General features: G+C 48.5%; 1 protein-coding gene across 6 annotated transcripts in view; it reads left to right on the forward strand.

Moving 5' to 3' along the window:
• LOC133137890 (protein tyrosine phosphatase type IVA 3-like) overlaps window positions 1-26,906 on the forward strand; it is a 47,011-nt gene extending 20,105 nt beyond the window's left edge. For 5 of the 6 annotated variants that reach the window (XM_061256291.1, XM_061256288.1, XM_061256294.1 and 2 more), the window contains 5 exons: window positions 15,283-15,840; window positions 16,263-16,355; window positions 22,498-22,628; window positions 25,476-25,550; window positions 25,822-26,906. In XM_061256291.1, coding sequence (XP_061112275.1) covers window positions 15,736-15,840; window positions 16,263-16,355; window positions 22,498-22,628; window positions 25,476-25,550; window positions 25,822-25,939 — 522 coding nt within the window. In that variant the 5' untranslated portion in view covers window positions 15,283-15,735 and the 3' untranslated portion in view covers window positions 25,940-26,906. Of the gene's footprint in view, window positions 1-14,077; window positions 14,259-15,282; window positions 15,841-16,262; window positions 16,356-22,497; window positions 22,629-25,475; window positions 25,551-25,821 lie in introns of those variants that run through there. The other variant, XM_061256289.1, reaches the window with a different exon arrangement.

Below are 26,906 nucleotides of genomic sequence, written 5' to 3' on the forward strand. Positions count from 1 at the left end.
TTCAACAACAGCTGCAGCAGTGAACTAGCTGAGTGAGTTCTCCGATTAGAATGAGTTCTCCAATTTTGTCTTGACTGTTACCTTGGCACTAGTTGTGTATCATGACTGTTAAACTATCAAGAGAACCCTCACTGGGAAAATCCAAATCGGTTTGGGCAAATGAGCTCACTTCCCGTACAATATCCTTCGGTGACGTCCAAAGTCAGCGGAAAGCGTCCACTAGAGATTTACGCTCCGTCAAGTCCGTCGTAAACGTATATTAAATCCTACATTCTTTTCTCTCGGACGTCTTTCTCTTACATAACGAGTACCGGCCAACACGGACAACTGGCATTTAAGCGGGGTGGGGAGTTTCGTCCCAGGGCTGCCCTGGGGACCCTCGACGTTGTGGGAGACTAACGACATGCCGGAGGATCCGCCGGGCTCATAACGGGCCGGCTGACCTCAGGAGATCCCCGGACCACTCCGAGGCACAATGACAGGAAACGCTTCCTGCGCCGGGCCCCCGCCAAGTCGCAACGCTCTTTGACTTACGGGCGCAGGGGGGACTTTTTCACCGCCAGGCAAAGGAGAAAAGGAATGATTGCGTTTATCGTCTGTGAGGAGCTCGGCGCAGAGTTGAGGTTGTGGTGATCTATCTCTCTCTGCCCGCTCTCTACTTGCGAAGGGGAGATGCTAGGGGAAGATTGCTTGAGTCAGTTGGGTTCAAAGTTCAGGCCTCATGTTGTACGCCTCGCTCTTACATCTTTTTACAGGCAAAACATATAGTCACAGATTTCATTTCTAAGTGTATTTGCAAGGAATATGTGCTCTCTGACAACACTGTACCATGTTCTTGCAAAGCTACTGTGGAGTAATGCACTGAAGTTGGATGCGCATTTGCAAGACTTTGCCTCTTCATGTTGTACCTACAGTCCCCTTCACTGCAGTAGTGATATGAGCTGAACAACTTCTGAACAACAGGATACCTCAGAGAAAGTTATGGTGATGGTTTAATGACAGGCTTTTGCAGCTCCTCTCAGAGTTTACTTAGTGCAAAACTCACATTCGATCACTCGCCATGTTTATCATTGTCAAAAAGTGTTTGTTTTTCTCTTATTTGTCAGTTATCGTGCCTCCGACAATGGAAAGAGGCCCTCAGTGCAGCTGCTCAGTGGAAATCATACACCCGTGCACCTATTTGGACTGCCCTCCGGAGACTCTCTGGGGAGGGGGGGCGTGAACGGATGCCAGTGTGTACGCCTGTCACAGGGGCGCGAGAATGCCACGTGCGCTGGACTCGACACCGAAACTCAGCAGGGCCTCTCGCAGGCACGGGCTGTTAGAGCGCGGTCTGGGCCAGGTACACAAACCCAGCGCGGCACGCCTCTCCGCAGAACAGGCTCGGCAGGTAACGACCGGCTGACGTTCAGCGCTAATGATACCCCCGCTCGGGGAATTCGCCGAGCGCCTCCTGCAAAAACAGTCATTAAGGGCGCTGTCGGCCGCGGGGCCCGTCGGGGTCAGAGCAGGTATCCCACGAGCGGAGACTAATTTAGGGGTGTTTGCACCCTGAAACCGAAGTAGGCAGCTGACCGTGCGTCAATGTGCGCGGATTGCAGCCGGGTCCTACGCATGTCTGCAGGTGTCCTGAGTGGCAGTGAGCAGGTGGGGCCGACATTGGATATTTGCTTTGGAGCTCGGCTGGAAGCAGAGGAGCTGGAGACCCCATTCCGATGTGTTCACCCTGCCCCCTGCCCTGGTCCATGGGCGGGACGGGTCCTCGATCATGCCTTTTGGCTTGCCCGGTGCACAGGGCAGGTTTGAAATGCACGATGGCTAGAGGTGAGCATTCTTCACTGGGTGTCCGCTTTCATGGTCGGGACCATATGACGTACCTACGTCACTGCTGGGTTAGGTCTCATCCATGTCTCACCTGTGCTCAGGAGGTAGCCTCCTGCCTAGATTTCTAATTGAATGCTGTGCGCACTAGTGAGAGTGTCCGCTTGCCTGTGCCTGCGTGTTGGGTGTTCATTTACTGCCCTAATTTTAGAGTAACTTTCCGCCTAATTCATAGCTTGCTTTGCCTCTGGAAGCTTTGTGGGAAGGCCTGAGAGTGAACAGTACCATGTGGTGAACTAAACAGTGGAGAAACGCGCTGTGTAACATTATAGCCTTCCGCTTCAAAAAGACCGGCTTGGCTCTTCCCATACATTCCCGTAAAGGATGGAGACAAAATATGTTTTGAGTCTGAAATAAAAATTCACAGAGAGAGCTGTCTGTGAATCATAATTTCAGGCTGTAGTCTGCTAGACTGCTTTCCCTCCAAATTTATGCACCGTGTTGGTCATTCGTCTATAATGAACTGACTCAAGACCCTGCTACCTAACACCTGTTCATTAGATGTTGCTGAGTGGATTCGTTTCACCCACTTAAAGTAATAAGTATGGGTTCACTGGTCCCTGCTTACCAAGCAATTAACCTCAATTCCAGGGTGGTGCGCACAGCCTCTGGTAGAACATATCATCTCTGGTTTATTGTTTTCTTTTGAATATGATGCATATAATTAGGGTAGGTGAAAGTTGGTAGGTGACATCACCATTCAGGAAATGTGCAGTCAAGTGAAATCTACTTCACCCCTGCCAGGTTTTGCTGCAAAGGATGTTGTTAGGGGCCTTACTCATGACTCAATGGCGTACCTACCAGCAGTCTCTCTTAGTTTTTGACATTAGCATAATAGCTGGGGAAATGCCTTTAAAATGAGGAAACCAGGGTGGATCATTGTCGTTGCTGTTGAACAGCTTCTGCAACTGTCCAGCTGTATCAAGACCTAACATGGCCTAGAATGTGTTCACTGTCAAGGCTGTCTGAAGTTGAATGAATTGTGTCATGTGACTGAGAGTGTTTGACCGTGATTAGGGGCAGCGATGGTAAAACTTCAAAAGCTGGGTCCATGCGTCACCCGAGCAGATGAACAAGGCTGGGCAGCAGCCCCCTTCCTGTTTGCCTGCGGAGGTGACTTCCTGCTCGTGCGCCACGTCTGGGCCCGGTGACCACCAATAGGGTGGCGTCCCAGTGCGGCTTGGAGCAGGGGGTGGCTTATCTGCCCGGGCATATGCTCCGAGGTCCAGGGTCAGGGGGAAAACTATCAGGGCTGTGGTGGGTGTTCACCGGAGGATGGTGGGCGGGAACGTCCTGTCGAGCACACTGCAACCTGTCCTGCATCATTTTGCAGAAAGAACTGCATTTTTGTTTGCCGGTGATCATTTTCTTTCATTATGAATTGACTGCCCATGGCCTACTAGTTGGTAGGGCCTACTGGCCTAACAGATTAGTTTTAGAAGCGCTTACCAGATTTTTCAAAGCGGTAAGACAACCTCTACAATGCCATACTGTAGGCCGGATTAGGCGGCCCAGATATGTCAGAGGTCAGTGGAGGCACCGCAGGTTACGGAAAACTGTCTGCGGCATCTGAACCCTGACCTTCCAGGGCCACCGAATGGAAACAAGTTGGTCCCAATTTTATCTGTGGAAGAATGTGGCCTGTTCTACTGTGTTCATTTCTAATTTTGAGTTTGTCTGTCTTTCAAGAGTCACACATACGCACAGGGGCTGCCACAAGGCTTGGCCTGATGGTTTACTTGGTTTTAGTCCTCTGATGTGCCCTGTGGTCAATTATGGACTTGTACCTGTGGCACCTTCAACTTTGGTCTGTGGTCTGCGGCCATGCAGGGTGGCATAGCATCACCCAGGGAGGCAGGTCCTCAGTTGGCTGTGCTGTCCCTGTCCCGTTGGGCGAGAGCGGCTCTCCTGGTCGACTGGTCGTTTGCTGCCTGCCACAGGACTGCAAGTGAAGTCCCGGATACACTGACTGGACAGCACCGAAAAGAAGCAGCAACTGTGCGGATTGATTCGGGTCGTAGCAGCGAGGAGACCGAAAATGAAATTGGGCTTATGACCGGGCATCCCAAATTAGGCTGAAAAGAGAGCAATTAGGGGAAATATTGCTTAAGATGTTGTTTTTTTTCCCCCCGAGCAGCAGTCGGACGATGCAAGCTGTCCTGGGAGTTGGAGTCTTGTGAGGACACTAAAGAGCAGGACGTTTCCCCGTGTAATTTTACTTTGAGCGAGGTTTTATGGGTGCGGTTTTGCTAAATCACGTCTGCGCTGCACACTGGTGAAATAAACTGTGATGCTAATGCGTGTCAGCTGTTGTATGATGCAACAGCTGAAGCATTCTCATGTAGAGCTGTTGCAGAAGGCAGATTGCCCCTAATTTCCGAAATCCCAGAGCCTCCTGAATTTATCCGCAGTGTCTGCTTCCATTATTCCTAAAATCATTCAAATGGGTAATTTCTAAGAATATATTTCTCATTGCTAAATCTTAGAAAGCCGAGAGCAATTTCAATGATTTGATGTGTTTAAAGGACATTGTGATGATTTTACATTTATATGCCCTGTTTGCAGTTCTATGCATTATGAAGTTACCATTTTATTGTGAAAATGCTTTCTAAGTGTGCATTATGGGACCACCAATGAAGCACCATGCAGTGATGTCACATTGAATAGACATCCTTTTGTCCTTCAACTGGTAGTTACATTTTCTCTTATGTAATAAAACCTTCGGCTTCCAATAACCCCAAACAGATTTTTTTTTAAAGAAAAGTGGTGCCACATAAAACACTGTCTTTTTTAAGAACATTTTTATAAGAGTGATTTTGATGGGACCACCATACTGGCTTCGATTATAATCGAAATAGCATGAAACAAAATACGTATAGCCTATTCAAAACAGCATAGCCTGAATATAATGTGCTAAATCATTTTTGCAAACAGGCCTGAATATCCACAACGAGGATATTAGACCCATGACGCGTGACACTCTTATTTGGAGAAGTATGAGGCCAGAATCTAAAATGGCCTCTGAGGGTTTGGAGGCTTTCTGGGTCAGCCCCTAACTCTGTGGTTTTAAGCACTTGGGGCAAGCTGAGATGGTTTATAAAGAGCAGAGCTTACTTCCTGCAGCAGTGTGCTGTGTGAAACGTGTCTGAGTAAATACGGTGGGAATGGAAGCCTCTCTCCCTCCATGCACACCCTGCTGATGCCCAGTGCTGCACAGGACCTGGGCACAAAGGGTTAAGTGACAGCAGCTGGTGACCTGTAACTGAGGCATACACATGACAGGAAGCCCAATCAGGAGGAAGCTGGTGGGGTGGGGGGCACGGCAAAATATTCAGGGATCTCATGTGGGGAAAACTTGTATGTGTCTGTCTGTCTGTGGGGGTGTGTGTGTGTGTGTGTGTGTCTGTCTGTCTGTCTAAGCAAATGTGTGTGTGTGTGTGTGTGTCTGTGTCTGTCTGTGTCTGTGTGGGTGGGTGGGTGTATGTGTGTGTGTGTGTGTGTGTCTGTGTCTGTCTGTGGGTGTATGTGTGTTTGTGTGTGTGTTTGTCTGTCTGTCTGTCTAAGCAAATGTGTGTCTGCGTGTGTCTGTGTGTGTGTGTGTGTGCGCAAGCCAGCATAAAAGGGGCAGCAGCCTGGATCAAATCATGTGTTAGCCATTCTCTATACCCAATGAGACCTGACAAATGGGGAAAAAAACTGCATCCCACAGTGATTGCACACATATGTGCGTGGATATGGATACATAGTGCAGTTCTGTATATTACCGAAAGAAAGAAACTCTGCTTTGAGGTTCAGAGTTCCCATTCGCCTCTGTTTCCACACAAAGCCTTCACCATATGAAATATAAGTTAAGTGGTGAGAGTTTAAATGTTTCTTCTTCTCTGTTGTGGTGAACGTTTGTTTTCCGTTTAAACAGCTTTGCTTTCGAGAGGAAAAATGGTTTTATTCAAAAGAACAGACAGGCCTGAGGGGATGCCAGGACAGTGAAGGGAATGGGAACACTACAGGACACCAGGCTCAGTAAAAATGAGCTACGACTTCTAACATTTATCGATATGGGATTCTGCTGTTTTCGTTCTGTATCCCTGCTGTTGCGTTTGTACTGTATCACCACACATATTTATTTCTCTGTTTGGCAGATGGACTGATGCAGGGTGAACTGCGTAACCTTAGCTACATTTACAACACGGCCCATCCCGCAGCATGCTAACACTGCGCTGAAATGTATTTAGCAGTCAGCATTTGCATCTGTTGACAGTATTACAGTAAATGTTTCTGTGGCCATTGCTGTAACTCATAAATAGCAGCAGGCAGAAGGCAACGCCACGAACATCCTGTGAAAGTTCCGCATGAGCAAGGTGGAAGCCAACACGCTCGTTCTGACAGGAAGTCACGCTTTCAGTGTGGCTGTGAGGGAATTCAGAGGTAGCCAAGAGAGGAACTGACAGTTACAGCCTCAGTAAATCTTTGAGAGATATCCTTTCAAAAACTACAACAAAGTAGTAGACTCCCCATATGGCTTTCCATCTACTCTGTGGATTGGAAAATACAAATCGTCTTCTACATGGATATAGTTAAACTGGAACAATCAGCAAAATTGTGATATTCGAAGGTTGCCTTTTTATGATTTTGCTTATGAACTCTCTGGAAATGACTCTGAACGTGGGAAATTGCTTCAGACCTCTCTTGGGCCACGAGGGGGGTGAATAAGTCGTTGTGCTTTATAAACATTCAGCGTAATCTACAGGAAATGAAGCAGGGACCATCAGCATTGAGGTTCCTCTGGCCGGTGCTCTGTTTATCCTGACATTTCTACGTTTGAACTTCAGACCTGTTGGAAGGCTCGCGGCGGACTAAGCCAACAGAGGCTGAAGACCTGGGCGAGGCCAGGTTAACAGAGCCCGAGGCTCTCTTTCAATTTGACTCCGGTGAGGAGGACCTTCTGCCCTTTCTTGTTTACCTTCACGTTTGTGGTCAGCTCTGCTGGAATGACTGTCAGATTCTCCTCCCCCGCCTTCATTCAGAATCTGGGAGGTCAACTTCAGTTTCCCTGGAGGGAAACCCTCCAGTTATATTACAGCTAAATCTCTGCACATTTGGCTGAAGCTGCAGGAAGTAAGCTGCGTTGTGCTTAGAAAGATCACTGTGTATAGTAGTGTGGCCCATGGAGGCCTGGGGGTGTAACTGATAAACCTCAGTCACTTTTTAGTCCCAGTCATAATCAACATGACTGACTTTCACTGAACTCTGTGTGCAGAATGGATATTCCATTTTGGGGTTGGATACCACTTCTCTCAGAGGAGTAAAAAAGATCTTTGGCCAATGGCACCTGTGTGCAGACTTCACGTGACTTTGATTCAGACACAGTAATTGGAGCGGTGTTATGTCTTGTAGGGGGGTGTGCTCATCTCTCCACCACACCCCTGACCCCCCAACGAGCATTGTTGAAAGTTCATCATGAACCGAAGGATAGATCGTCAAGGGAGCGGTCTCAATTCCCCACCCTGTTTTATTAGGAACAGCCACTCGGGTTATTAAAAATTAATCTGTTTCACAGCTGTTTAAACCTTCAAGAATTTAGACCATACGAGAAGTTGTCCTGAAATCAGACTCCATCTCTGAGGCTTCACAGTAATTTCACCACAAAAATCACAATTTGTGCTGTTCTTTAGCTTGGACATGCTTGGTCGTAAAGAGACTAGGTACAATTTCACGATAGGCCTACGGAAACATTGTTTTGCGTTGTAATCGTGTAGGAGTGCTTGGCTTGACATTTGCGCATGACCTTGGAGCTCAAAGCATACCCTTTCATTAAAAGACTAGCTTCTGGTGCTTTTTTTCATGGATGTGAAACTAAATAGACATTGCATAACAACTTAATAGCTAGTGTTGATTATACTGGGGATACAGTTTCTTATTGTTCGTGGCAGACCTGAGGTTATTCTATTCAAACATTTCCTGTGCTGTTCTCTCTTAGCCTGTGGACCCGTGCATTCTGCAGCTAATTTACTTCTCTTTTTGTGTGCAATAGTGTGTGTGTGTGTGTGTGTGTGTGTGCGAGAGAGAGTGAGAGTGAGAGTGAGAGTGAGAGAGCAGCTGTGAAATTTATGAAACGCATCAGTTCCCCCAGCTGGCAGGAACTTCCTCTGAAGTGTTATTTCGTATTTTTCAATGTAAATAGTTTGGTTTCATTTTTTTGAAGCGCCCATGACTAATCATGCCTCCAAAATCGTCTGCGCCAGGGAAACAGGGGGCGAAGCGGCAGGCGGCTTGTTTGTATGGTGGCATTTGGAGTATGACACACCAGAAAGGTTGAGGTCAAAGGTCAGGTTACATAAGTTCTATCCAGTCAAACAAGTTCCCTGAAAACTTTCAAGGAGGTGAAAAATAGTGATATTGATTTTTACGGCATCAAGGTTCAACATTAGCAGTTTTCTCAAAGGGGTCTAATTTGACACGGAGGCCGCTTGGTGTACAAAGTGGCGCAGTTGCATCACGCGCGCTAACCAGGCCCTTAGCCTAGCACAGCGGGGCACCTCAGCTGCTGTGTCGCTTCAAGAATTCCTGCAGCGCTTGCAATTCCCTGCACCCCCCCCCCCTGGGCCCTTTCGGGGACCCTGCCCTTTCACGCCCGTCGCAATGCGCAATGAGTCATTTGCCCTCCGGAAAAAGTGGCTCCGGGTGTTGCATAACCCGTCTTGGAGCCCCATCCCCCCCAGGCCCCACCGCGGTGTGTCCTACTGCCAGCACCAGTGAAGCCTGTTTGTTTTTCGCCAGCGTGACCTTCCAGTTGCTTAATGCGCCCCCATGCCCACGTGAAAAGGTCTCATCACTCATTACTACCAGCAAATGTCAAAACACAACTAAACTGTCCTGGACATCACAATTGCTGCATATTTGGGCGGTAAAGCCCTATACAGCTTCATAATAGAGACTGATAACAGTTATTTAAAAAAAGCATATGTCAGTCTCTTATGTGGCTATATTGGATTTTACCACTCAATTATCATGCAGTTGTAATGTTGGTGACCATGGAATTTCCCCTCTTTTATTAAGTTTGGCACATGGATGAAGGTACCATGCTTGGGACCACAGTGGTTAAATATGTACTATCCTTTAGCTAGATGCTTACGTGGATGAATGGGTGGCTATATTATTAGAAGTTAGCATCAGCAGCTTTTTGTTAATTTCAGGTAATACAACATAAAATCTCCAAGATGAGTGAACAAATGATTAGCGGCATCTAAGGTTAAAGTTTCAAACAGTTCATAGGGCCATGTGTTCTGTGTGAACCTTTTTGTATGAGATCTTATTACTGGTGTATAGCAGCTAAGAGACTGTGGTGTTTGGCATGGATGTAGCCTCCTATGGCATACAATGTTCTGATAAGTTTTATTTTTTGTGGTTATTTAACCTGATTAATATAGCTACTAGCTAAATTCACGTGATGTATTTCCAGACTTTTAATCTTTTTAATCTACTTTAATAATGAGCAGTCAAAATGGCGCTCAATCCAGGTGAGACCGACTTTTATCAAGACCCCTACGGTTTCCAAAACAGCCCCTTTCAAAAGCACCGGGTCCCCATGTTATCTTAGGCCCTCCTCATTTCAAGCAGCTCTGAATGCGTGTGAAAGCAGCTGGCAATAGTAAATTTAGGAAAGCACGGGCTGAGAAGGGCCCGTTCTCATTCTGCGGTCATGTGCCTCAAGGGGGCTGTGTCAAAACAAGTCCCCTTGAGCTGTCTGTCGCAGACCCCCTCGACTACACGCGCGGGTCACCCTCCGCCCCTCCTTTTCCGTCCACCCTCCCCAAACCTGATGAGTGGCCATTGGCTAACCCCGACAGGAGGGTCCCATGGGCAGAGAGAAGCACGACACAGGCTCTACTCGCTGTTATTGTTTTGTTAGTTATGCAATTACGATATAACTAACAGCAAGCGCATTACACAAACATTTGCCATATCCTTGTAAGGTGCTTAAAAATGTAATCAGTAGGCCTATTTCAAAGATGGATCATAGGACTATATGCTTGTACTATACTTACTGGGTGTAAAGATGAAACTGATTGTTTCCTTTGTTCCTTGCTCATTGGTCTATTATCCCTGGAGCTGAACAACAGAGGCATTGCAACAGCTGCCGTTGTGTAGAATCTACATAAACTCACAACAAATAAAATCTTTAACTCTAAAGGATTATCTGGAACGAACGTAATCTAAAAGTCAAATCTTAAATGACTAAAAAGGTTATTTAGAACAGGATTATGTGGAATGAACACGATTGAAGACGAGGAGGAGAAACGTCACTTGTCTGAGAGAAAGTGCTGCTGAAGAGAATGAGATTGTGGGTTAAGACTTTATTTCCTGCTGGTCATTTCCTGTCTGGACTGGACCATCTTCCTCCCTCAGAACTCCATGTTCGGCCATGTCACTCCCCTTCAAGTCGACCTTCACTGGAGCTCTGCAGCTAAAAGGACCGCTCCATTATAATCTTCAGAAGATCATCACACTCCACACACCAGCCAGATCTCCACATTCTATACTTAGCTATCTATACTATATAAGTTATTTAGCTGAAGCTTTTATCCAAAGCCAACTTACAGTTGATTAGACTAAGCAGGCGACACTCCCCCCTGGAGCAATGTGAGGCCTTGCTCAAGGGCCCAACAGATGCACGGATCTCATCGTGGCTACACCGGGGCTTGAACAACCAATCTTCCAGATCTCGGTCATGCACCTTAGCTATTAGGCTATGAGCTGCCCATTACTCTACTACCTATGGGTGCCTTGCCCCTACCCCCCACGTGCCTGCACTTCCAGGACTGTTCTGGGGCTCCGATGGTGGAATGGACTTCCCACTGCAGTCCCACCCAGCCCATTTTCCAAAGCAGGCCGACAGCCTATTGGTTAAATGACAAAAGCGAATTGGTAACTCAGGTGCTGTCTTAAAATTACCGTAGGTTAACAGTAATGTGATAATAGCAAATGTAAGTTGTGCAAATAGGCACAATCCGTTCTTGAAAAGGTCAATTTCTTTGCCATGTCTTCATTTTATGTCCACATTCTCCTCTTCACTGTATGAGCCACTTCTGTCCTCCTGGCCTCTTCTGCTTTTACCTGCTCTGTGTGTCAAGAAGGATACTTCTGATTGGTCAACGTCTGTAGTGCATGCACAGAGTGACAAAAGCCAGACACGTCTCCATTTCGGTTTTGTTTTCTTTCAGTGGGGGGAAAAAAAAGCCAGAATGGTGGCTTTTAGCGACCGTGAAATTGCACATATTCACATTGCAGCTTAAATATGAATGGAATGAATTGTCGAGCCATGGAGAGCTGCACCTCTCCTGTGTTTTGGCTTCGGCGTGAGCAATCCTGCTTCTGTCGTTCGGACTGAAAAGGCCTGCATTTCCGCTCGCCATGCGATGGCAGCCACTGGGGGCTTTCGCCATTTGCCCGTCAGCCCCCAGAGTTTAGCGAGCAAGACAAGGTACTTCCCTCATGCAATGGAGACCATCAGTGCTCCAAAATAAGAAATAAATAACCTAAATATAGCTAAATAAATTAGCAGCAGGGACGTGGTATCCCTCTGAGCCCATGTGACAGTGCTACAGGAGCCTGCTTGTGGGCGAGATGGCAGCTTGCACCCCCGAGACCCCTGTGCTGAGCCAGCCCCCCTTCATAACGACATGCCCTGACAGCACCACCAAGCTCCGACAGAGCTCTTTAAACTCGAAAAGCCCCCCCAGAAAGCTCCGAACATCCCTTCCGCTTGTTAAGCTTAACGCTACGCCACTTTCTTCTCTCCCCTTTCCCTGTTTGACGTCAGTCTCAGGTCCCCGGCGGTCTGAAATATCCAGGATGAAGCGATATTCCTTTCACGGCCGCTGAGTTGGGCAACCCTTCTTTGGGTGGGCTTAATTTCAATAGCCTGTCTTGGTGAAGTTTTCCAGAACTGTAACGCAGACCTCAAACTAGATCCCCTGCACTGTTTGGAGCCGTGCTATGTTATTACGTGAGTGGACGGTCATTCACACTGTTGGCACTGCGCTAATTTTCTTTGCCCTACGAAGCCAGAGTGTGGCCTGTTGCCACGGCGTCGGTCAGGTATTAAGCTGCCCCAGGAAAAACAACAAGGCGGAGCCTCCGTCAGTGAGCTGGAGGTGCCTCCGTCAGTGAGCTGGAGGTGCAGTGGGTCTCCCCTTGTTGGTTAGTGCTGCTTAGCGCAGTGACACTTTTTCTTTGTTGGCACTGTTTTTACCACATTGCGTATATTATTTTGTATCTGTGCTTGTGTTCATACAGCTACCGAAGATCCATTAATCTGTGGCGCTTTGGATAATCTGCTAAATAAATAAACTGAAGGAGTGCATGTGGCTCCATTACATTTCCAAACAAGCTAGTTGGCTAAGAGCGTGTAGTTTTATGCCCAAAATGAGATTAGGCAGTGTACCATTTACAGGCATTTGGCTATTTCGGTGGATATTTCAAAAGTAAATGACAGACCATTTCAGTGCATCAAATATAGTATTTTACTGAGAAATTGCAAACGTCATTTGAATGCGTTATGCAAACACAAAACAGACATCTGGCTGTAAGTGAGCGAGTCTGTTTCCAATAGAAACACGCATAAGAATAAATCCTTTTCAGGATTATAAATCCTTTCAAGTCTTATTCAGAAGACACAGGACATGAGCACACTGCCTGACTGCCAGTGCTTGATGCAAATGTATTTATTTCACATTTAGACTTCATTTTTTAATTACATGTAGTGTAATGGCGAATAACGATCGCGTTCCCAAGGCGTGATGTCAGGTGCGTGTGGCGGCGTTGCTAGCGCAGCAGAAGCTGTTTACTCATCTTATCAGGTGCTAAACGCCAGTCTCTCTGTGATCAATTGTGCCCTTACGTGCCCACGAGGACAGCCAGAACATCGTCTACCAATTAACGCCCCAGCTTATTGGCCGTGGCAGGATTTCATAGCGCCGTCTCCAGGGACGCATTTCCGTGACTTCACTTTATCAGTTTATAATTTTTTTGTTCAGGCGTGTATTTCTGCATCGTCTTTGTTTGTTTATCTAAAACATTACGCCCAAATTGCTCCGTTTGGCTCACGGGCGAACTTTTTAATGCTTCCAATCGCTCACGTGCAACTGAATCATCGAAAGCAGTTGGTGCCAGTTTAAAAGCGTTGTCTTTGATCTTTTACTTATCACTGTTTTCCTGAGCGAGAGCTGATTCATTCCAAGAATGATCATTCCTGAGGACTGCATTATAAAAGGAAGCTGAAGTGAAGTGCATCAAAACTGACTGCAATACTAGATTAGTACCATCTTTGTATGTAGATACATAACCCATAAGCTAAGCATGGAAATCTATTTCATGATGCGTAGAAAATGGCTGCCAACTTGCATGCAGACTGTGGATACAACCTCCTCCGTCCACAGTACCAGGGGTCAAGTTGCATCAAATCTCTTACGGACATGTGGAACTAGTGTATATATAGGCCAGTTGAGGTTGGGCATCCCCCTATAGCTGGGTTCCTCCCTAGATTTCTTCGCATCAGGGAGTTTTCCTGAACACTGTTTGAGGGTTTTTCTCCCCACTAGGGAGTTTTTACCTTGCGCTACTATTTAGGGGATTATGGCTGGTATTTCACATTTTTCTTTCTTCTTTTTCTTCCTTTCTGTTTCTGTATCTCATGTGAAAAGCGCTATATAAATACCATTGAATTAAATGGTATATAGTATTTTCTCAATCAGATTTGCCAGGTCTTGGCTGTTAAACACGTTTGAGTGAATTTATTTGTAATCATATCTTCATTTGAATGTACCTACCCTGGAGTTCACAATAATCCTTCCATGGTTTATTCTGTGCCACCAGAAACGAACCACAGAGCATTTTTTTTTTTTTTTTTCAAAGTTGTAAATAGAGCCAAATTCAAAGCCTTTTTTTTTCAATAAATTAGCTGGGGTTACGGGAAGATTAAAATCACCGGAACCTAATTCCCTTCCTGCTGGTGTGGTCCAGTTTATTCCTGCGAGAACTGTGCGTCTCTGCAGTTTAACCAGCAGAAGCAGGCTGCTGTGGAGAAGGCGATAGCCCCCCCCTCTCCCCAACAGCGAAGCGAGCGCACAAGCAAGCGCCGTGCTGCACATCCAGCGAGGGGGTGGGCTCTACGTGCTCCTGAGAGCACTGAGGGTGCATTTGTTTGTGACACGAGCAGTCAGTGCTGTCAGTGTCATATGGCAAGCCAGGCCAGCCTCAGCCGGCTGAGAGCAGCGAGAGTCATTAGCGCTAGCGTTAGCGGCAGAAACTACTCGCTCCGCGCGGTTCCCCCCACGGCTGCCGGCTTAATCCCCAGCATAACGCGGCGTTCCGCAAAGGTAAGGACAGCGGGAAAACGGGGAGGGGGGAAGGAACGCCGTAGCCGCGTCTCGGCTTCCCCGGTTTTGAGCCCGCATGCTTTGGGACACGCCAGTTTCACGCCGGAGAAAGAACTGTGTATTTAGTTTCGGCTCCAGTCGCTTTCCGGCTCCACAAGTCAGCGGAGGTGAGCTCGGGTGTTCTGTTGGATTTGCGTCTGCTATTTTCATCCGCGTGCTGGGAAAGTTTTGCAGGCGGTGTGTGAGTAGGAATCCAAATTTATGAGTGTGCTTTTGACTAGTTTTCATTTCCTGGAGGAGAGATCTGATATATATCTGCAAGAACAGATTTTCCTTCTTGTAATATGCTCTGGTGCATGTCACATTTAACGACGGGGACAGGGTTGTTTGTTTTTCAGTTTTATAATGTATAGTGCCTGAACGTGCAGAATGTAGGACAGGCAAACAGTATGTAGCTGCTGTTCCACTAATGTACAGTGCAGCTAATTGTACAGTCTGTAAAGATGTTGCTTTTGGCAAGCAAACGCATACCCGACTTATAAACGCTCAACAGCTGTAACCAATTATGTTTTGCTCATTTTCTCTGCACATTAATCTATTGTTTTCTCAGACCAGTAGTAAGTACTGTCATGCTTAAAACTATTTCTCTTACTGACAGGTAGGATTCTACCGTGTTGCAGCCACACGGAAGTGGTTCCGTAGCTTGAATTGAATTCAGGTTTTCATTACGCGGTAATAGCTTAAGGGTCACGTCTTTTGTTTTGGGACATGTTTCTTTGATTTCGCCAGGCTTTCAGGCTTTGAAGTCGCCATAAAACCGAAAAAAGTTCCAAATTAAACGGATCAAGCTGCTTTCTCCCCCCCCCCCCCCCAATGATTTAGCATTAAGCCGTCAGTTGCAGCCGCACAGTTTCTGGAGTTTGTCTTCAGCAGCGGTTGCCACTGGTGAGAGCGAAACCCTTTGAGCCCCAGTATCTCACCGAGCACTCTCTCCCCCCCCCCCCCCCCCTCTCTCTCCCTGCAGACCCGCACCTTGGCCGCCCGGACGTTGATGGAGTTCTTGCAGGGCAGTGGTGATTACTGCCACGCCCAACATCGCAGCGCCTGAGCCCGGGTGGCATGAGCGCCCGGCACTGACCTTTGGATGCCAAGAGGCGCCTGCTGTCATCGGGCTCCCGCCTCTCGCAGTCCGCTCCCGCCACACACACAGATGGGGTAACTCGCGCCCGGTCAAGCCCAGTGCGAGCCAGCCGACCGCAACCCCGTCCTCCTCACCCCAGACTCGAGAACAGACCAGCGTCCACCGGAGAAAAAGCCTCCTCCCTTTTCTCTTTTTTTTGAGGCCGCCGAAAGACACAAGACGGGCAACTTCGGCAGGGAGGTGGGGGGTCCTAATAGTGGGCGAGCAGCACTTTTGGGGGAGTCCGTTATTTATTTTTGGGGTTCTGGAAACGGACGGACGGATTCGCGAGGCGGCATGGCGAGGATGAACCGCCCCGCTCCCGTGGAGGTGTGCTACAAGAACATGCGCTTCCTCATCACGCATAACCCCACCAACTCCACCCTCAGCAGCTTCATCGAGGTGAGCCGCCGTTCTCGCGCCGCCATTTTGTGTCTCCGCCTGAGCCCTGCTCACTCATAAGCGCTCTGTACACATGGAAAATAGGAAGTCGCTCACATGTCCACACGAACCACAAGCCAATTAAGAGGAAACGGCCCGCTTGTCAAAAGCTTTAGCGATAGCTGCAAACCCCTCATCGTCATGGAAACCTGACCCAGCACAACCGTCACATGGCACAGGTGAAAAATAAGTGTGCCCGCCCAGTGGGGAGTTTGCCCCAGATAACAGCGACGGCGCACAGCGGCAGACACGTGTTTTCCGATGGCGGTTCTTTGTCATTTGTTTTGACGACCCGCTGCTGAGGCTAAGGCCTTAAAGGCAAGGCCGGTGTTTTTCTTTCCTCCAGTACCGGACAGTTAACTCAGCTTGCCTCCCTCTCGCAGGACCTGAAGAAGTATGGCGCCACGACGGTGGTCAGAGTGTGCGAGATCACGTACGACAAAGCCCCGCTCGAAAGGGACGGGATCACCGTGGTGGTGAGTACGGTCTCCGAGTCACCGAGCCAGACACCGAGCCAGACGCCACATGTACAGCCTTCCCTCTGCAGCTCTGCTGAGCCCGCAAGCGCGTTCAGACCTGACACGCTGCAGTGTTAAGCCGCGGTGTTAAGGATTGAGAGCAGAAAAGGTACGGACGGGTTATAAGCACGAGGAAGAAGGCGGTCCTGCCCGCAAGGCAAACAGCACACTTTTCTATGGCTGTTTACAGGATTAATGAATAAGCGCTACGCCCACAGGAGATTGATATGCAACCCGTTTAGGTAAGATGGCCTTTGAAACGTGTTCTGAAAAGAAGGAAACGAGACGACCTAATTCTGTGCTGTAAAAGCCGCTCGCTTCTAAGACCAGCCAGACAACATAGGGCACTGGCAGTGGTCGTTTGAGGATTGAGTTGATAGAGGGAGAGAAAACGGGTTGGGAAGAGATGAGTATCTTTACTCACTGGGGCAACTACTTGCTCAGAGGATCAAAGGTGCTCCTCACTCTTCCTCAATGCCCCATTTCTCCCAAAGCCGGCATCCACCAATGGGACAATTCTTCACCCCCCCATTTTGTATAATTGGTGGCATCCCGTCACAGTCAGTGGAATAAGCACTGAGTCAATTTCCAGTCGCGGCACTTTGGCAGCGAGCGAGGCATTGTTTTAAGAAAGAAAATAAAGACTTTTGAGAGGTTTGCAGAGAGAGCGAGGGAGGGAGAGGGAGCAAGGGGGGAGTGAGAGAGGAGTGAACGAGTGAATGAGCAAGCGAGAGGGAGGGATAGAGGGATTGAGAGAGACAGAGAGGGAGGGAGGGAGGGAGAGAGGGAGAGAGGGAGGGAGGGAGGGAGGGAGGGAGGGAGGGAGGGAGGGAGGGGGAGGGAGAGAGAGGGAGAGAGGGAGGGAGAGAGGGAGAGAGGGAGAGAGGGAGGGAGAGAGGGAGAGAGGGAGAGAGGGAGGGAGAGAGGGAGAGAGGGAGGGGGAGAGAGGGAGAGAGGGAGGGAGAGAGAGAGAGAGAGGAGGGAGAGAGAGAGAGAGCGCGTGATGGCGGAGGAGGTGCCCCGCCCGACAGCAGCGCGTCGCTGGCCTTCCAGGCGGCCGCACGTGTTTCCAATTTGTGCCGTCAACGTTGCGCCGTTGCCATGGCAGCCGGGAGGTCTCCCAGCGAACGAGGCCACGGCTCTCCCGCCCCGGCCTCCGCTCTCGTTTCTTTCCCTGTCTTCCGCCGAAGGAGAATCGTGTTCTCAAAGGAGCCACATCGAGCCCATACTGTGTCTCACCATCTGACCTATCGGCCGATGTTATCTGGAGTACACTGTGTGCCCCTCTCCACTCCCTTACAGGCTGCCGGATTGCGGTTTGGGGGGGGAGAGGCAGAAGCACAGCCAAGAGACGTCTAGCACAGGCTGTTCTGCTATCGCCCTCTGATCCTGTCCCATTTCCATGGCAACTTTGGAAAATCGGTGCATTTTTACTTCAGTGTCAGTGGAATGTTTTACCGAGTTACTGCTTCATTTGCACAGACATGCGGGGAGAGGGGCGGGGTCGCTGCCGGGTCCTCTGTAGCACTGTGTGGCTCAATTAGAAAAGTCCTGCAAGTAGCTCTGCGGGTGGCACAACAGGTCAAATTGGAAATTCCAAATTGAGGTGAAAAAACACCCGTGAACAGATTTTTCAGGTCTTAGTTGTGAGCAGTATGGACTGTGTGTACATCGTACCTCCATGCAGTCCTCAGCAGAGTGTGCTATCCATAAGTTATCATGACCACCATTGTACCATCACTATATCCTGCTAATAAGCGCCTGTTCATACTGTTCATACTGTGTTTGAGTATGCAGCGATGGTGGGTGTTGTATTTGTTTTACTGTGTGTGTGTTTTTTTTGTGCTCACACTGCATATGAGAGAGGAGAGCAAGGAGCAGGAGAGCGACCCTGAAGTTGCTTACCCTTGAGAAAAGTACTTTTGCAGAAGTGCTTGCTTCTGTACAGCTGTATAAATTAATAACCCCTGGATAACCGCCCTGCCACTAAGAGGCCTTGTGTACAGAGCCGAAACCGGAGACCTTTTATTAGTTTGTTTACAGATAAGGTTTGGATTGAAGTTTGATTCAACTGACCCGTTCAGTAACAGTAACGGTGTCCGCATGCCATCGGGAGCTTCTGTGGGTGAAACCTGATCGGGGTTTGCAGCCCGAAACCACGAAGGCATCCCGCTGAAAAAGTTCATTGCGGGGCATCCGAGGAGAGGCACCCCCCCCCCCCCCCCACACACATACACACACACACACACATACACACACACACAGATACACACACACGCTCACGCGCACACACACTCACACACACTCACGCACGCACACACACGTACACGCGAAGGCACGTACGCAGATTTGGGACAGGTGCAGAGGAGGCACGTCTGTCCAAGCGGCGTCGGGTTCCCGAGGGAACACCCGATACGGGATTCTGGGAAACGGAGACCCTCGCTCCGGATCTCCCGCGTCAGCCCCGGGGCCGAGCGCGTCTCGGAACGCCGCTGCGGATCGGAGAGCCCGCCCGTGGCATTCCAGACGCGGGGGAGGGGGGAGGGGTCCGCTCACCTCCCGAGTCTTGTGGTTTCAGTGTTATTTTTAACTGGATGGATTGGTGGAGCAGACATGGGAGCAAAGCTTGTGTTTTTCTCCGCTGTCAGGGGTTCATTTGTTAAATCTTTTCAGCTTTAATTTTTTTTTGCACAGGAGATATTAGTGCATGTGATTCTTTCCGGAAATTCATCAAAATACTGTTTATGCAAGAATTTTATTTTTAAATAGTATAATAACATTATGTTTATAAATTCAAGTAATAATTGCAAGTAAAACATTATGTTTTGGTGTTCTATCCTACTGCTATTTTGGTGGGCGAAGTTCTTGAGCAATGTTTTGGTTTCTGGACCCTGACAGCAGCTTGTTAGCGGTAACAGTTATGGTTAAAGTTTGTAGTTATGGTCTTGCCCGTAAGTGGCTAATAAACCCACTCTAAAAGTCGTGTCTCTGTTCTGAGTTTGGACGGTCTTCCCGTCCGATTGAAACCCATAGAAATGTGATTTTGGAAAGTGATGTGGTTTTTTCTCATTGTTGTGCGGTGCAGTGAAGGACTCCTGGGTGCTGGTGTTTATCACGGCTCTGCTGTTTGCCTGGGGCCTCTGGTCTCTGGGGCCACGCTGTTGCTTTGGTTGCCGTGCAGGCTTTCACAGCTCAACTCTCCCAAGGAAAATATAAATATCACAGCCATAACATAACATTCAGGTACACTCAGGAAAAAACGGGTTCTTAGGCTCGCCTCCGTAGAGGAACGGTTTTTGTTCCTTATGGAACCCTCTATCATAGGTGTGAAGCATGAAGGCTCCCAGGCAAAGAACCGTTTTGCCAAACAAAGAACCCTTGAACTAGATTGGGTTCTTCTATGGCACTACAAGGTTTCTTCAGAGTGTATATTTTATACGGGAGGTCATGCGTTTGGAAAGTCCCAGTTCAGTCAGATAACTTGCGAGGAATTTGGCAATTTTTATTGAGGTTTAATGTGAATGCAAACTTTGGCATGGAGGCTCTGTCTCTGAAAGCCAGCTGAAATAACAGGGAGTGACTACAACCCTCCCCTCTCATGGGGATCTTGAGAAGCAGAGCTCACAGGTGGATGCTGGCGTGGCGTTGTGAGAGTAAAAACGTTCTGAAATAAACAATAAATTTGGGCAGATGCAGCAGCGCCGATGGCAGATGTAGCAACAGTATGCAAGACGAGCAACAGCAACAGCATGCAAGTTCACAAGGGGCAGCATGTAGCCTAGTTGCTAATATGACTGTAAAAGTATCAAATCTGATAAGTTCAAGTTTTTATTCATTTATGAATCCTCTTGGGGGTAGCCTGTAGCTTAGTGATTAAGGTGCATGACTGGGGCCAGAAAAGCTGGGTGGTTCCAGCCCCGGTGTAGCCGCAATAAGACCCGTGCAGCTGTTGGGGCCCTTGAGCAAGGCCCTTACCCCACATTGTCTCCTGCTTAGTCTAATCAACTTCAAGTGACTTTGGATAAAAGCATTAACTAATTAACTGTAATGTGAGCCAGACAGCAGGGCAGCTTTTGCATGATTTCCAGAGCAGGGCAGTTTGAGTGCAGTGGCAGTGACAGAGTAGCAGCAGAGCAGCAGCACAATGAGAAAGAGCCTGAACTGGTAAGGTCGGTGGTTTAAATAGCCGTAAGCATCACGTAAGCGGACGGCGCTTCTCGAGTAGTCTGCTCGAACCAGCGTCATTTATCACCTATCGCAGGCTGAGTCCGACGTGGGCTTGACGTAGCGGTGTGTGACACTCCCGAGTGCGTGGCTATCCAGGGTCACTCTGACACCGGGACCAGGCCCACTGTTTAGAGGGGTCTGGCTTAGCGTCTGAGAAATCTGAAGAAGATAGAGATCTGTACTGCTGTTCCCTCTGGGGTGACCTCACCAGAGCCAGGCCGTGATTCGCTTCAGATGACGTCCCACTTCACAGCCTTAAACATTACAGAACCAGCAGCGTACCCAACCCCCAGGGCCCTGGGAGCCGGTGCCACGGCAACTGGCCATTTCTTGGCAATGGTGACAGTCGTCCCACTACAGTAGTGCGTGCATGGAGGGTGTCTCGAACCCTTCACTTTCTAAGGCCACGGCCCCTCACAACAAGCAGCAGTGGCCCGGAATGTTCTAGAGAGGAAACATTCCTCTCACAACTAGGCAGTAGAATAGGGACAGCACACTCGTATTACCACTCAGATTTAACCCCATTTTAGATGCATGAAAGGTAGGCTACACCACCACTGAAACGTTTGTGCATCTAAAAAGGTCTTAAATCCCGATGGTAATATTGGTGTCTTTGTCCCTTTTCCTCAGCCTAAAGTTTGCCATTTATGGAGAATTCAGCACGCCAGAATAAAGAAGTGAAGCATGTTGTCTGTTTTCTATTGTCAGAGTTCTCGCACCTGAGCCCAATGTGTCTCAATGTGGCTATGTGGGCCCATTTTACGAGTCTTTTGCCCTTATTTCTGAACCCCTTTGTCATTGTCTTATGATATTATTGATTTTGTTGGAATGTGGAAAAAAAAAGCGTAACATTCTCAGAATTTTTTTCTTTTTCTTCTCTTTCTCTCAAGTCGAATATATCAACTTGTTTTAAGTGGCTTTTTGCTTGTCAAGTGAAATGGTCCCGTTGGCATATCTTAAATGAGTCTGGCTGTCTCGCCTCATTGGCAATCTCTTTGTCTTACTTAGCGAAAAAAGTATTACAAATGAGATTTTAAGTCTAAATGGAAGACTAAAATACTCAAGGTCTTTTGGTTTTTTTGCAATGTTGTCCTGGGTCCATGCATGTGCGTGCGTACGCCTAAGCCATTAGTTATAGCATCTCCAGGGCAGGAGATAAAAGCCCCAGGGAGATAATTATGGAGATTTCATGCTGGTTTGTGTCTGTATGTGTGGAAGTGCGCGTGGCTGGGTGTCTGTGCGCATGTGTACGTGCGTGAATACATGCGTGTGGGCGTGTGCGTCTGTTTTTGTGTACGTGCATGTGTGCATGTACACAGCTGTATGCGTGTGTGTTGACGTGTCGATGGGATGTGTGAGTGTACATGTGTGCATACGTGCCTATACGTAGGTGTCTGCATGAGAATTTACACGGGTATGTATGCATCTGTGTGCGTGTGTACATGCATGTCTGTGGCTGTATATGTGTGTACACACAGTGCTGTTTAAGTATTTGGGCAGTGACACAATTTATGTTGTTCTGGCTGGACTTGAATGAAACAATGAAGATGAGGTTAACGTGCACTAACAGCTTTAATCTGAGGGTATTTACATCCATATTGAATGTTCAGTGTAGGATTTACATCGCCTTTTTTCATACATAATCTTGATTCTTGGCTTTTGATTGCCTTTGGATGATGTTATTGGCGTTTGTCAACATGAGGCCCAGAGTTGTGCCAGTGAAAGTCAAGGAAGCCTTTATGAGGCTGAGAAATGAGATGAAAACACTGAGAGACATAAGCCAAACAAGAGGCTTACCAAAATAAACTGTTTGGAACATGTGTGTGTCTCCTGAGACCAAGCTCACCACCTCCGTTCCTCTGCCCCCCTCCAGGACTGGCCGTTCGACGACGGCGCACCCCCTCCTTCCAAAATCGTGGAGGACTGGCTGAGTCTGCTGAGGAGCAAGTTTTGCGATGACCCGGGCTCCTGTGTGGCGGTGCACTGCGTGGCGGGCCTGGGACGGTGAGTGGAAGGGCAGCGCACCACCCCCCTCCACTCGCAGTGGTTCAGTCAAAGAAGCTGGGTCATGGTATGAGGGGCCTCATCTTGGGTCAGACCACTTGATAGAAAAGGGAGGTCATCAGTTCACACATACTGCCAATGGCTCTCAGGCCATAACCTCACCTGCTCAAAAGGGCTCGGCCATTGACTCAGAGTACTAAACAATCAATGTTCCAGCTGCTTGCCAAACACTTGTCTACCCAACGTCCCAATCTCTAGCCCACCCAACATCCCAAGCGCTTACTCATCTACCTAACCTTCCACACACTGTCAACCCAACATACTAAATGCTCCCATCAACCTAACCTCCCAAACATGGTCAGCCCAACATCCTAAATGCTCTTATCGACATAACCTCTCTACACACAGTCAGCCCAACACCCCAAGTGCTCACTAACCACACCTCTCGTTGCCCTTGCTGTCAGCACAGCCCCTTTCTGCACACCTTCCCCTAAGGCTAGTCTTTTGGACGATCCTCCTAAATCAACTATCGCTAAAGGTACACCCAAACAGCAGTAATACCCTGTTCTTTATTAGAAGAGCACAGAGTGAATTCTGAAGACAAAACAGGAAAGGCTTTATTGACATCTGTTCTCTCCTAAGGTTTCCCTAACCTTCCCAGTCAGGCCAAAATTTTTTCCCCGTCCGACGAGCCTAATGCCGTTTAATTGAATCTGCTGTTCCTCGCTGATATTTATTTATAACCAGAGGATCCCCTCCTATTCGTGCAAACTGTAATTGAACGGGGCTATTAGAGGAGACTGGCCGTTTGAACCAGGCCGTCCGGTTTATTAGTGGTCAGGGCAGGCAGGGCACAAGATGGAGCTCCCCCTTCCCTTCCCCCCCTAAGTTCACCTCGTTTCGGGGATTGGCAGAACACCATCTCTGACGCACTTTACCCTTCCTAAGGGACCCCTCCACAGCCCTTGAAAGGGTGCCAGCCCTCGCTTGGCTTTATTTATTTTCACAATATTCAGATGGGAAACATTCACTTGCTGTCAGCCTCTCTCCTCCCCCCCCCCCCCCCCCCCCCCCCCCCCCCCCTTCACATGGTGGGCAGGGGGGTCCATGTGAAGATATTTGGATTTAAGTACCCCGAACCGTGGAACCGCAACCACTGTACGTCAGCATGTTTTGACGTGTTTGCAAAGTCCGGTTTTTTTTTTTTTTTTTTTTTTTTCCTAGAACCGGAGATGTTTATGGTTTTGCAAAGCTCTCGCTCGTCTATCCCAGCGGAGAGCCCAAACCAAACAGCGAAACGTCTCCGAGTTTGTAACAAAACAGCACTTTTCCTCCCCCGGTCCTTATTAGGCAACAGAAACGAGGAAAGCGGCTGCAATTAAGCTCCCGTCTGACTGGATTCACATGGTCTGTGTGCGGGGCGCCTGGCTCCGGCAGCCTCTGGCTTTCGCTCGCGCGCGGCCGAGCGGCCAGTCGCAGCGGGCTGAAGGCTTCACCGAGTCCACTCTGGAGTCCGTCCCAGGGTCCCTGCGCTGCTTTCAGACACATTACCGCACCCTCAGGCTACCAGCACTGATCTACAGGCCCTCCATGTACATAGTCCATGCGCTCGTTGTTCGCTGAGAAGAGTGGTTGCAGTGCCGTGGGGCCCTGTGCAGGGTTCTGTTTACAGAAGCCCTGCGCTCACAGCCACTAGATGGCGCTGTCGCTCTGAAATGAGAAACGGCAGTCACGGGGCCAGATTCACTGAAGGATAAAAGTCGGCTACCACATTGAAAAGTTTGATTTACTCATCGGTCGCAGTGGTTCAAATTCGCCGACTGGATGTTGTTTGTGAGGATTATGTCACTCTGCAACTTTCTTTTTAACACTTCAATCTCTTTAATCCTGTGTTTACCTGGAGTGAACGTGCCAAAACAGGGCAGAGGTTTTGTTAGTTAGAATGTGTTCCACTTCAAACTAAGTCAGTAATTGAGTAAACTACACATCACTGTTGCTTGAGAGCTGATGCGTATATATCACATTCTATAAAAGCTATTTTACCAAGGGGGTCTCTCTCCCAAACCCGGCTGCAGTTCATCAAAGCCAGGAGAAGACTGAGGACAAAGTGGAAAGAGAAATAAATAGGAGAGGGTCTTGTGTCCCAGAATGACCCTCTGTCGTTTACCTGAACCAAAAATAGTGAAGCAATAACAGGCAGGATGCAGAGCCACATGATAATTGCACTACTGGAGGTTGTAAAAGACTCGACCCACACACCAAAACATCAAAGCTTCTGCAGGCTATGGCTAAACTCTCAACTTTACATGTCCTTGTGTCTCAATGACTTTAAAGTAGCATACAGTTGGCAGAATTTCACAGTCTGCATTTTGCACTATGCTGTCCGAGGTGCTGAACATTGTCCCAGCGATTAACTTTTTATTTTTGTATTTTTTCTACTAATCACTGCTCATTTATTTTCAGAGGCTATAATTTGAAAATTATATTTCCGTTTCATTGAAAGGAATGCCACCTAACATCACCATCAGTTCCTTACTACGTTCACAGTTCATTTTGTTACTCTGAACGGATAAACTTTCCGATGATTCTTAATGGAGGAAGAGGAAAAGCAAGCCTTAATCTGTGTGGCAGATTGATAGATACCGTATATTAAAAGAGACAAAGCGCTCTCCGCTCCTGTTTTTGCTCTGTGGGAAAGTAGGTGGTGCCCGGGCAGTCAGCAGACCAGCCTGAATGGCTGCAGAAGGCAGGTTGGCGCATGAGCTGTTGCGCACGGTGTTTGGCGTGGTGTATAAATGCCGTTTCCCTGCACAACGCAGACTGCTCTAACTGCCATGTCCTCCGCAGGGCTCCTGTGCTGGTGGCCTTGGCGCTGATCGAGAGCGGGATGAAGTACGAGGACGCCATTCAGTTCATAAGGCAGTGAGTACAAGGCACTTTCCACAAGCCCAGTCAGCAGCCAGTGTGGGCTGTGAGCTGTGAGCACACTATGACAATGCACTGCACATTGAATTTCTTCAACATGTTTGAAGAAACCTCTCGTTCCTGTTGTAATTACAATGACAGTGTTCTTGCACCGATATTGACTTGGATTCACCCAGTCATTAGATTGTCATTTGTTTGTAGCAAATGAATGAAGCAAAGTTTGTGTCTATTTCATTTTTGATTGTAATTTGTGCGGTTTTTGCTGCAGGAAGCGCAGAGGGGCCATTAACAGCAAGCAGCTGACGTACCTGGAGAAGTACCGGCCCAAACAGAGACTGCGTTACAAAGACCCCCGCCACCTGAAGAACAAGTGCTGCATCATGTGACTCCCCGCGGCTCCCCTCCCAACGAACCGGACGCTCGTTTGGATAAGCGGACCGCCGGCGCCCACCCCCCCCAACGCACTTTGACTCGGAACTCTGGATTTGAACCGAAGAGCTTCTCTCCCGGCCTGCCCGGGGCGAGCAACGGACTCTTCCTCGTCTCAGGTCCGGCTGGAGACCGGCCGTTAGGAATTTAGTCTTTATTTGTATGAGCTAATCGCGAGTGCTGGCTAACCTCCCCACTCGGGGACCCGGACAGCTGTGCGTCTCTCAGGTCTTTCGGACGCACGCCTCCCCCTCCGCATCAACGCCGACCCGTCCACCTACGGGCGAGCAACGGACTGATGAACTCTCAGCTCCAATGCTGCGCTACGCCTGCGCTAGCCTACGTTAGCCAGCAGGCACAGGGTAAATGAATTAGCGAAATTAGCGGGACTTTTGTACCTTTCTTGTCGTCTGTGGGTCCGCTCTTGCCCTCTCCTTGCCAAGATGGCCGTTTTCACAAAACCCACCGTCACGGTCCTCACAAGTTTGCACGCCTCAATAAATCCTTCCTTGTTATCGCAAGGAGGGTGGGACTTGGGGGCACGGGGTTTGTGATGTATCGAGTGTGGGGGTCTAATTATTTGGTGTGGTGGCGAGGGAGGGGCAAGTGGGGTATGTGTATTTCTATAGATTATTTTTCTCTCCACATTTTTTCGTACAAGATGCTAAAGGATTAGAACTGCTTACCCCAGTGGCTGAATGCGTCAAGGGGACGGGTTGGCGTTTTGCACAGGAAGTGGTTCTGTCCATGCTTTGTCGTCGCTAGCGGCAGGGCAACTTCCTGTTGAATTTTGATCGCCTTGAAAGTGAGCCACTTCAGATATACAGAAATAATAAAGTATGGTTTCATGTTTAAATTGTGGATCTTTTGTGTGGCTTTGTTGTGAATTGGGGAAAATTAATAAAGGGATTTCTGTTGTATGCA

This window comes from Conger conger, chromosome 9 (assembly GCF_963514075.1).
Source record: "Conger conger chromosome 9, fConCon1.1, whole genome shotgun sequence".
In the NCBI taxonomy this organism is placed as follows: Eukaryota; Metazoa; Chordata; class Actinopteri; order Anguilliformes; family Congridae; genus Conger; species Conger conger.